The sequence below is a fragment of the Bombyx mori genome, chromosome 27 (genome assembly GCF_030269925.1).
Source record: "Bombyx mori chromosome 27, ASM3026992v2".
NCBI classification, from domain to species: domain Eukaryota; kingdom Metazoa; phylum Arthropoda; class Insecta; order Lepidoptera; family Bombycidae; genus Bombyx; species Bombyx mori.
Genome location: NC_085133.1, coordinates 2,771,256 through 2,783,905, shown reverse-complemented (window position 1 = coordinate 2,783,905; position 12,650 = coordinate 2,771,256). Strand labels below are relative to the sequence as shown.

At 38.1% G+C, this 12,650-nt stretch overlaps 1 protein-coding gene across 5 annotated transcripts in view; it reads left to right on the top strand.

Annotated features, from left to right (window-relative positions):
• LOC101741559 (zinc finger protein 628) overlaps nucleotides 1-12,650 on the top strand; it is a 100,302-nt gene that overhangs the window by 18,273 nt on the left and 69,379 nt on the right. Inside the window, exon 1 of one of the 5 annotated variants that reach the window (XM_062676448.1) lies at nucleotides 6-351. The exons of the other annotated variants lie outside the window; for them this stretch is intronic. Within the exon in view, the coding sequence (XP_062532432.1) occupies nucleotides 346-351 (6 nt within the window). The 5' untranslated portion in view covers nucleotides 6-345. Of the gene's footprint in view, nucleotides 1-5; nucleotides 352-12,650 lie in introns of those variants that run through there. 5 annotated transcript variants of the gene reach the window in all.

Genomic DNA, 12,650 nt, shown 5'->3' with positions numbered 1-12,650 from the left:
AAGGTCGATCTTTGAACTAAGGAACGGCGCGAACACAGCCAACTATAATAAAAAACTTAGCGGAGAGTACCTACACATAAGTGCATAACCTACACACAGGCCATAGTATAAGCAGCACGCCTACAAGCCACGGAGGAGCGGGCAGAAATTTTTTGCTGCACATTTGAAAAATACATTTTGACGTAAACAGACCTGCGGAACGCCGATAGTGTAAGAAAAAAAAAATGTCAAACTTGACGTTCTAAATTCGAAAAGTGCTGACGTGTTCCGATTATCGATTTTAAATTCAGTGACTTTTGAGATGTGCCATCGATTATTTGTGATAATATCGGATACGATCGATCCATGCAGGTATTTATGTTCACCATTTATTTATAAAAAAATTCAAACAGTATCCTCATTGATGTTTTTAAATTAAAAGTCACATAAATTGCTCAACTTAACCTACATTTTTTATCTACACGTCCTATATAGAATTTAATGTAATTAAATTAAATCGTGTTACTTATTAATTACATACATATATCATTTAAAAATAAAATATAATTGAATTTGAAGTCAAGCGATTTTACCCTACGACCTTGAATTTAAAAAAGTTGACTTCAAACTTTTTTCTTGATATTAGTCGCGTTTTCAAATTTAGAATTACTTTAGGGATTTTTTTTTTAAATTTGTAGTCACCTTATCCTATCTAGATTCTATTAATCAATGGAAATATTGGCGCCGTTTTTAACTTAAAGATACATTTTTTTTTTTTTGCTTAGATGGTTGGACTAGCTCACAGCCCACCTGGTGTTAAGTGGTTACTGGAGCCCATAGACATCCACAACGTAAATGCGCCACCCACCTTGAGATATAAGTTCTTAGGTCTCAAGTAAGTTACAACGGCTGCCCCACCCTTCAAACCGAAACGCATTACTGCTTCACGGCAGAAATAGGCGGGGCGGTGGTACCTACCCGTGCGGACTCACAAGAGGTCCTACCACCAGTATATATGTTCCTTGTTCGAACGATGAACCTAAATGACAGCTTATAGCCTTATAGCTTATTACGATCAAAGCCTCTAGTTAAACGTGGTCAAAGTGACTCGGTAAGACGCCAATGGCTCAGTGCTATTACAACTATGGTCCGGGTTGAAGTTTTTCGAGTGTCTTAAAACTATTGTGCACAGCGTGCTTGATCCCGCTGAGGGCTGTCGATAGCTCAAGGATGCCGCTTGTCTTGCGTCTGAAGTATAGGAATGATGTCCAATATAGGGATGGTGAGATGAAGGTCGGGTCAAAAAGCGATACGGCTGACCGTTGCTTTTGATTTTAGGGCTACCGATTTCATGGTATTACTACTGGTGGTAGGACCTCTTGTGAGTCCGAACGGGTAGGTACCACCACCCTGCCTATTTCTGTCGGTTTGAAGGATGGAACAACTGTTGTTACTGACACCTTAGAACTCATATCTCAAGGTTAGTGACGGCATTACGTCTGTGGGTTCCATTAACCACTTAACAGCAAATGGGCTGTGAGCTCGTCCACCCATCTAAGCAATAAAATAAAAAAACTAGTACCTCCTCTTTTTTCGACCGTGGAGTTGAAGTTGCACTACACTATTATTATTATTTTTAAATCACATATAAGTGAATTACGAGAAATATAAAGCGGAAGACAATGTATCAGCATATGTGCCTATTGACGTCTATAAAGTGACACACGTTGGTCAAATTTGATGCTTGTCGAGTAGTGTGTGACGTCAGTGTTAATATTTGAATCGGTAGAGTAAATTTTTGTTGTCGATATTTTTGACATCACTGGCCGAAATACGTTATCTATATATTAATACGTGAAGCAAAAACTTCGTATCCCTTTTTACGAAAATTACGCGGACGGAGGGGTGTGAAATTTTCCACAGTTATAGAGAATATAGAGAAGAAGTGCACAATGCTATTTTTTTTTTAAATAATGCATAAAAGATACATAAAATCGATAAAGAAAACATTACACACACTACGTACCATGTATTTGACGCACACACGCATGCATACTATTATTTATTGTCAAACTTTTGCTCTTGACGTCAGTGATCAAATTGAGAATAGATTAAATATTGTTTGTCTTTATTAATATTTTTCTATATATAGTGTAGCCTTGGCGAAATTTCTGATTATAGTATGTGTACAAACTTACAATTCCAATTAATTATAGTCGAATTTCGACTACTGCGGGACCACTAGTTTAATAAAAAGCGTATAACAGTTGAGTTTGATTTAAAAGAAAAATAGCATAGAGTCAAATTGTACTATAAGTATTGCGGCAGAAATAGGGTTGTTGCGTTCCATGTTGGATCTAGGGTTTCGGATAAAAAAAATCGTATATATTATTATAATTTTAATAATAGAAACAAACAATGTTACAAGGGCGTTCTTTTTATAAACATAAAAACCTAAAGTCGAATGTTTGTATGTACCAGATTTAACAGATAACCCTGACGGCGCTCGCTTACAAAATAAGGTTATTTTTGAATAAAACGTGTCCTTTAGTACGACGTAAGGATGGTTAATTACCATGATTTTGTTCTTCGAAGGAACAATAAACCCATCAGTTTAGTATGTAAGCGACTAAACTCGCCTGCTGGTTAGTGGTTAACATCATCCGAAGCTCTAGGACAACTGTAGATACCCTATGGTATACTCTCTTACTGGTGGCAGGCCCTCTTGTGTGTCCGCGCGGGTAGGTACCACCACCCTGCCTATTTTTGTCGTGAAGCAGTAATGCGTTTCGGTTTGAAGGGTGGGGTAGCCGTTGTAATTATACTTGAGACCTTAGAACTGATATCTCAAGGTGGGTGGCGCATTTACGTTGTAGATGTCTATGGACTCCAGTGACTACTTAACTCTAGGTGGGCTATGAGCTCGTCCACCCATCTAAGCAATAAGATATATATATATATTCCCACTAGCGCGCCAAAGAAAACCGGAGCTTTATTTTTCCTGCCTGCGCTGATAGCCTTGAGAGGCTATATCAGCGTTGCCCTAGCGTGTAAGTGAGCTCTCTGGGCTCAAACCGGAGGCGTTGCTAACATTAGCCCTAGCAAGAGCAGTGTTTCACAAAATCTACCACCGGTTCGGAAACGCGACCCACTGAGAAGATCCGGCGAGAAAATCAGTGGGCAAACCGAGCAAAGTTCTTCCATAGGGCGTTTCCAAAGAACGTTACAGCCACGTGGCTTGTTACTTTCTTCAAACTTGTTTGTTGTAGCGTTGCTGACCATGAGCGACAGTAATCACTCACCATCAGGTGGGCCGTATGCTCTGCTGCGTATTAGGAACTGGCAAGGAAGTCAGTAACGATTAGGCAAAGTTTTAACGCACTTGTATAAACGACTCAGGAACAAACAAAAACACTTTAAACTCTTACTCATGTCCCACTTGGTTGTAAGTGGTTAACGTAAATACCGCCACCCATCTTGAGACATGAGTTCTAAGGTCTACAGTTTTTGCCGTGCAACGGTTGCTGCATCCATCATACCGAATCGCATTACTGCTTCGTGGCAGAAATAGGGAGGATGGTGGTACCTACCCGTGTACCTACCTACCGCGGTACCACTCACAAGACGCCCTACCTCCACTAAGAACATGTTACCGGCAATCGGCGTATTTTAAACTCACTTAGATAGGTAACACCATCCTGCCTGTTCCTATCATGAAGCCATGAACTTCGGCTTAAAGAGTGGCACACGGTGCACTGTCGAATCTACGTCCTCATGATGCAAGGGGGACGGTGGCTAACCATTTAACACCAAATGAGCAACGTAATGGGAAAAAAGTAAAGAAATTTTATTAATCATTGTCCAAGGTATACCAAAATTTCACCTGTACGTGAACCGCGCTACGAAAGAACCCAATACTTGCTTCGAAAGAGGCTTGATACTGTGGCATGGCTGAAGTCAATTGGAGTTCAAGTGAATTGGCTTCGTTAATCAAGATGTTCCTGTCCAATCTTGGACAAGAACATCAGCGATTTGTAACCAAAATCCACAATAAAGTTAAAATGAAGGATACGTGCCGTGGTTAGTATCTCGCTAGCGAATCCAAAAGGCATGGCCATTTTCTTACTGATGGTAGGACATCTAGTGAGTCCGTACGAGTAGGTACTACCATTCCACCTATTTCAGCCGTGAAGCAGTAATGTGTTTCGGTTTGAAGGGTGGGGCAGCCGTTGTACTGTTAAAACTAAGACCTTACAACTCATTTTACGTTTTAGATGTCTATGGGCTCCGTTAACCACTTGCGTTTCGGTTTGAAGAGTAGAGCAGCCGTTGTAATTACAATGAGACCTTAGAACTCATATCTCAAGGTGGGTAGCGACGTTTACGTTGTAGATGTCTATGGGCTCCGGTAACCATTTAAGACCAGGTGGGCCGTGAGCTCGTCACCCGTCTAAGCTATAAAAAAGAACCTATGTACTTAAGCATCACCTACTAGAACCTATGTACTTACTCAAATAAGAAAAGATTACCTTGATAGGTCTTGTTCTGAAACTTTTTTTAAGCATTGGTTCAAATTGATCGTATTACATTTTGTAAGCCCAGCGGCATATGTGACCGTTTGCCAAAACAAATATCCCGTGCATCATATGCGTTGAGATCCACTCCTATCGCAAGCTCCACAGCAGCACGTATATCTTAGCTTCTGAAGCTGCATTCAAATGTCCTCCAGTGTTCCCAGAACGATTGGACTACAAGATATCTAATAATGAAAGCTTTCGATTTTTGTTTGTTTAACATCCTTGACAAAAGTTATCTGCGTGTGAAGTCCTCATGGTTTTTATATAATGCCCACATCCTCGATTTGATGGTTCTCAAATATTAGATGGCTTACGGTTTTTTTTTATTGTCTAAATGGGTGGACGAGCTCACAGCCCACCTGGTGTTAAATGGTTACTGGAGCCCATAGATATCTACGACGTAAATGCGCCACCCACCTTGAGATATAAGTTCTAAGATCTCAAATATAGTTACGTGCCATCAGTCCGCCATCCTTGCGCATGCGGTACTCAAAATAATTAAGAAAGGAACGTATCCTCGTTGCTTGAGTCGCAAACGTTTTAAAGTCAGGGGTTAAAGACGTGAGCCCCTTTTTTCAGTTAATGAGTGAAAATTGAGATTTCTCTCTCACGGTGCTTTGTTTATGAAAATGGTTTTAAAGTAAAAGTGGGACTATTTGTCGGTCATTTGGTATCTAGGGGCTTTCTGGGGCGATTTTTATAGCGCTTTATTGGATAGTCGGCGTATACAAATCATCCTACGATTTAAAGTTAAATGGTTACCGTAGCTAATAACATTACCACGTAGGCAACATTACCTATCAAGCATAGATGCGTTGGCTGCTTTAGCTACCACGCGCCAGAAGTAGGCAAGATCGTTGTAGCCGGATATCTGTCTGGACTTGCATAAACCCTACCACAATTATTGTGCATTAATTTCGCAGTTTTCCCTTCCAAAATAAGATCTTATTCCTTAAGCGGTAAAGTAGTTCATAAACATGTCATTGGTACGTATTTACAAATAATGAATGTTGTACACAATCTGGAAATAAATCCTGGTGGCCATGCTCAGAAGTTACGGCGCAAGTATTAAAGTTATCATATAGTTATCAGTCCTTAATGTGTGTCCGAAATTCCATGTCGATAGGACGATTTGAATTCATTGGAAATAACATTCAAAGATTCTGTTACATAGATAGATAGGTCTAACGCAAAACCGCCATCGTCCAAAGCATGTCTTGTCGACGCTTTTAGACTCTCCAAGCAATTCCGGTCCAAGGATTTGACGTATAACCTGGACTAGGTTAGGTACAAGCCCACGGAGTTTCTCGCCCAATCTTCTCAATGTTAGCAAATTTACTCAGGTTGAGCCTATCAGCTCAGATACCCGTCCGGGCGTAGCTGCAATAGTCCCCTAGCGTACCAGCGAATGGGTAGGAAAGAAATAGATTGATACGGATAATTGATGGTGTTAAAACAGACATTCTGACGTGATATTTGAGTCGCATCACTCACTATTAATAAGCCACGAAAATTCTCTACCAAAAGTGAAAGTCAAAAATAGTAAAGTATCTAGCTAGGTACATGCCTAAGTAACTTTTACTTGAGGTAAGTTTAAGTCACTTTCTCCGGGCACTAAGTTAGGCTAAGTAAACAAGTTCGCATCGAGTTCTCATTGACGATGTACATTAAAGTTTAGTTTGAGACATTTTTAGAATTTTCTAACAATTTTTAATGCACAAGCTATGACAATAATCCGATAGATACTCGTAACTATATCCATCCAAGTATTCTCGCTCTCTTGTCCGTGTTATGACATGTCCTTCTTCAAACGAGGCTTGTGGAGAGTATTAAGCGGTAGGCAGCGGCTTGGCTCTGCCCCTGGAATTGCTGAAGTCCATGGGCGACGGTAACCACTTACCATCAGGTGGGTCGTATGCTCGTCTGCCTACAAGGACAATAAAAAAAAAGTTTTGTTTGCCTACCTAAGCTGATGGTCTAGAGAGACCATGTCAGCGTCGCCAGGCTAGTAGGTGAGCTCACGGGGCTCAAACCTGACGATGCTGCTAACACGAACCCTAGCAAGAGCCTTGCTTCTCAGAATCTACCAACGCATCGGAAACGCGACCCACTAAGAAGATCCGGCGAGAAACTCAGTGGGTTAATTTACTCGTCGAGCCCTTCGTCGCAAATGACGGGTTCGACGAGAACGATGACCGGAAGGTAGAGCTCCCGCGGTCCGGTTCGCTTAATACCAGAAGGGGCGAGAGCTCGTCTACCCAAAAAATAATAATCGTCTGGCTTATAGTCTACTAAATTGGATCACCTCCATATCATTCAATTATTTATATAGCTGAATTGAACCGACTTCCTCGCCACGAGACACCACAGTGTAATCTGAGCCGCTTCTTTGACTAAACATTTCCAGAAGTACTCTGTACCGCGACCGTCCGCCTGCTTACGTCGACGTCACGGTCACTGACCCCGTTTTATCTCCTTATCAAATTGCAAAAATATCTCGTGCTTTGTGTGTTGTTGTAAAAAAAAAAAAGACTAACGCACACAGCGTTGTAATAGGTCAGGTATAACGCACACACGCGCGCGTGCGGATGTAGATTGCTTTATTGAATATATATTTTTTTTATTTTTTTTATTGATGCGTTATTCAATGCTGGCATCGCGCACAGAAAAAAAAACGTGTCCATTGCTGCGTAAACGTCACACGAAAGATCCGAACGTCTCATTGGCATTGTTGAAAATACTTTGCGGGTTTTTGAGGCGATTGAGACATCGACCTCATGCCTCAAGTCGGCGGTATTGATTGACCCAAGATAATGACTACCGATGTTACAATCTTATTGGAGCTCACGTTTACTATTTTTGGCGTATAATTACCAATTCGGTCATGGTTGTCACGTGAAAGTTTTTATAAATTCTTCATACAAGTTAAGACCTTATTTATGATTGTTAAAAGAGCAATTTGCAAATATTCACTAATAAAAAGAATTGAAGAGTAATTAGTTCAAGAGGATTACGAGGATTTCTAGGCAGCGACTTGGCTCTGCCCCTGGCATTGCTGAAGTCCATGGGCGACGGTAACCACTCACCATTAGGTGGGCCGTATGCTCGTCTGCCTACAAGGGCTATAAAAAAAGAAAAAATCAAAATCTAAGATATCATCTATGAGTCGTATCTTAAAGAAGAACTGTATGTTGAGATACATAGTTCTGCATGCGTCCTTAAACCATAGATAGCCTATAAGGATTATCTATATTTGGTGTCTTAACAATTGGCGTCTTAAGTGTATGTTAAGGCGAATTCTCATTTTTTTACTCGATACAAGAAACTCACTTGTTGGTAACCCTAGAAATAAATCGATAAAATATGTTCAAAGGTTTTCACGAGTCAGTGATTAATGATACACATACATAAAATTGAGGCTCACGATTATATTGTACAATTCACGTTATTTAGATTTGGAAGGTAGGCTTCTTAGATAATGAATGATACAGTAGATTTCCTTATTATGTATAGATTAAAGATTAAAGTTAATATGTAATTTTTATTATTACTATTTAAACATTCATTTTGTTTAAGATGTAATTTAGTAAAATCAAGCAATCTAATCCGCACGCGATCTTTTCCTTAATTATATTTCATTGCGAACAAAACAACACTTAAAAAATAATAATTTTGCATTTCCTTCTGTCTATCTCGCTTAGGGTTATCACGTCAGTCTTTAAGCAATAAACATGAACCTTAAGGAGAATTTAGTAATTTTTTTCGGGCTTAGCGTGTCATAGACGTAATTAAAACAACTTAAATGGCGGTAAGTGTTCTTCGTCGTCCGTGACCATTAGAAGTTTGGTAGTAGTCCCTCGATCACCGTCCTCGCCGAACCCGTCGCTTGCAACGAAGGGCTCGACGAATAAATTTACCTATAGACACAGCCCACTGAGCTTCTCGCCGGATCGTCTCAGTGGGTCGCGTTTCCAATCCAGTGGTAGATTCTGCGAAGCACTGCTCTTGATAGGGCTAGTGTTAGAAAATTCTCTCAGGTTGAGCCCGTGAGCTCACCTACCCGTCAGCGCGTAGCTGGTATAGTCCCTTAGACTGATAGTGAATAAGTAGTGAAAAAATTTATCCTTTTTTTGTTTGTTTGTAAAGACGAGAAAAAAATCTGCCTCGTTGACTTCATCAATAAATAAACAAAGGAATTTCATGAAAATATCATCATAAAAACCGGTAACTGTTCTATAACTTTATATAGTGTACATTCATTAAATTATCACTTGCACAAATTATCGAAATACTCCCAAAAATTTTCAAGTATGCTTTTGGAAAAATATGCTTTTCGACGCTTGAAAGGCAAACGTGACTAAGCGACAATAACTGCTTTGTACATAAATGATAGGCAATAACCATATTCGATGCGCAAAAAAATTTATATTTCTAGGTCTATTAAAATCATTTCAATCCTACAGCTAGATTCGTTAAAACAGATTTTTTTTCAGGTATTTAAACTTTAAATTAGTCTACTGTAAAGTTCACGCATTGTCGCTTAGTCACGTTTGCCTTTCAAGCGTTGTTTTGGAAAAATATGTTGCTCGCTACGTTCTTTAAAAATATCATTCAATTCGAGTCCTTGATAATCAACAATCGGACGGAGATAATTGAGTAAATTAATTCTAATTAATAAAAAATATATAGTCACTCGAAACTTTGTTGCCCATCTATAAATATCTTAAAACGAGTACTTGACCTACGACTCTGTCTTTGACCTACATTAACAAGTATCTAATATTTTTTCATTGCGACCATAACATATATTTGGAGAAACGTAGTATTTGGAATAATAAAAAAAAACGAGCAGTTGTTTTTACGTAGAGATAAGCGAGTGTTGATAACGTTGACTTAATAAAAAAATACTCATCTAATATTACTAGAGGTCACGCAGTAGTCGAAATTCGATTATAATTAATTGAAATAATAAGTCTAAACATTATTATGGTTCTGTTATCAAAGACTATAATAATTTTATAATATAATAATAGATTTCGCCAAAACTACATTATAGATAAATAATATTAAAGTCAAACAGTATTAATCTATTCTCAATTTGACCACAGACTTTAAACAATATCAAAGAGTATATTTTTATGTATTATGTCAAATACATGGTAGCGTGTGTGGTTTTTTATTTATTGATTTAATATATTTTTATGCATAATTTAAAAAAAAAATTGGCATTCTATACTCCTTTTCTATTGTTCTCTATAAGTGTAGGAAATTTCATACTCCTCCGTCCGCGCAATTTTCGTAAAAACTTTGTATCCAATTTTTGCTTCACCTATTAATATGCCTAATATTATAATCAAAACTAATTTTAAAGGGTCAAATGTCAACGAATAAGGTCACCATTAAGACCTTATTCGTTGACACGTCAGTGAAAACCGTAAAGTATATTCTAAAAGTCGCAAATAATACAATGACATTAATAAACTTGAGATAAAATCCGTAATATTATTTTTAATTGTTCATACGGTTCACGAAAGTCGAAGCAAATACTTCATCTAATATCTTAGTGGCGAAGCGCTTAACAAAGTAACAAACAATGGTTTTTATTTATTTACATATTTATTTGGGAAACAAACAGTACAATACAAAAATATTATAATATTTTAAAAAAACTGCTCCAAATTAAAATTCAAATTCAAAATCATTTATTTCAACTTAGATGTCAGCATAACACAATTATTGGATGTCAAAATATAAATAACAATGTTAACTCTACCACCGGTTCCAAAAAAAGCCACAGTCCTGAGAAGAACCGGCGAAACAAACTCAGCGGGCTAAGCTCAGCTAAAACAATAACCAAATATGTTTCCAAAATCAAAATCACATATAGGAAGAAAGGGAACAGAGTAGAGAAATTTAGAAATTCAAGTTACGAAAAAAAAACAAAATCAACACAATACGCACATATTATTTAAAAAAAAAAAAAAAAATTTTCCGATAAAAGTATAGCCATGACTTGTAATATACAATAAGGTAGACTGAACATAAGTTGTAGATGTTTGTTCTGGCTTAGAATTTATTACAAAGTACTAAATTTGTATCAAATAAACTCACTCATCAATTAATTTATTTTATTCTTGTACTCATTCGAAGCTTTTCATTGTATCAATAAAACGCCTTGATTTTATTGTTGTAAAGGCAGTACTTCGCCAGAAATAGCGTCGTGATGCGTACGGTCTCCGACTGCGACTTATCATCAGGTCTACCGAAGAGTTTGTAGGTTTGAAAACAAAAAAAAAGTGCGTGCGTACAAAGTACACATGTCAGAAGTGAAACTTTTTTGGCGAACTAATTTATAAGTCTTGCTTCTATTTATACAAATCTAAAACTTTAGATTTCCGTGACTTAGAGGAAGGGAAAAAAGAAGATATGTTCCCGCCAAAAGTCTGTCAAATGTCAATCTCAAACCTCAGTGTTGACAGTCACAGTATGTTTAAATTTCTAAATTGTAAATGACTTTTCATTTCATTTCAATTCCTATTAAATATATATATATATATATATATATATATATATATATATATATATATATATATATATAATCTGAATCTCGGAAACGGCTCCAACGATTTTCATAAAATTTAGTATAGGTACAGGGGATTTCGGGGGCGATAAATCGATCTAGCTACGATTTATTTTCAGAAAATGTTGTTATATTCGTGTTTTCAATAATCAACTCTTCCCGACATCTGTTGGCGAATAATAATACTATTTTTCTTAATTGAGGGCAACTAACCGCTTTAAAGACACAACAAGATGGCGTTATCAAAAAAAACCGAGCAAAGCTCGGTTATCGTCTAGTCTTTAAAAATTACAGTCCAAATTCGACTATAATAAATTGAAATTGTATGTTTAAAGATCACTATGTTTCTATTGTCAAACATTATTATATTTCTATAATATAATCACAGATTTCGCCAAAATTTACACTATACTATTTTTCGGCCCAAAGACGTTCACTGCTGGGCGTTGGCTTATCCCAAGCTTCGCCTCAACGACCGATCTAGTACTGTCTATTTGAACGACAATTCATCCAAATCTGTCGAAGCATTCAGGAGTTATGTTGGTTTTTAATAAACTCATATACCTACTTCTGAAAACATTACACTCCTTATTTGGGCGGTCGCGTCAATTATACCACATATTATTATTATTTATCTATGACCCAGCTAAGTCATTGTCAAATCTAGGGTTCGTCTCTATAGCTATTCGATCGATCGCATTTAACCAAATAAAAAATCGAGTGATATACCTGGTTGTGTCCCCTTAAAATATCGAATTTGCCTCTTTAGGCTTTTATTATTCGCTTAGCACAACCATGGTTATGTAGATTTTTAATGCTTAGATTTGTGGATGAGGTAACCGGAGCCCATAGACATCTAGAACGTAAATGCCACCACCCACCCAGGGACGTGAGTTGTAACGTCTCTGCTTTAATAGTACAACGGCTGCCCCATCCTTCAAACCGAAACGCATTACTGCTTCACAACTGAAATAGGTAGGGCGGTGATACCTACCCGTGCGGACTCACAAGACGTCCTACCTAACTACTGCAAATTCACTGCTAGTTGAAGTTTCTTCACAACTCAGACTTCGACCTTTTTTATTGCCCTTGTAGGCAGACGAGTGTACGGCCCACCTGGTGGTGAGTGGTTACCGTCGCCCACGGACGTCAGCACTACCAGGGGCAGAGCCAAATCGCTGCCTACCATTAAAAATACTGTAATCTATGCACAAAGTCTGGATGCCCACATAAAACTAATAGACCCGGCATTCCAACTTCGACGATTTTAAGTCGACTTCAAAAGAAAAGAGGAATAATACGGAATTAAAACGGGTCCTGCGCCGAGCACGTGTACACATAAATAAATATATGCGAGTCGCGGAGTTCGTTGACCCGGCCGGGCTAAGCGCACGCACACAAGCACGCAGACGCACACGCGTCTAACACTTAACCCGGGGACTTTTATTTTCTAAAACAACCGATCCCGAAGGATATTCTCTGGTGGCAAAAAGTCGGATATGATTTGTTAAAAA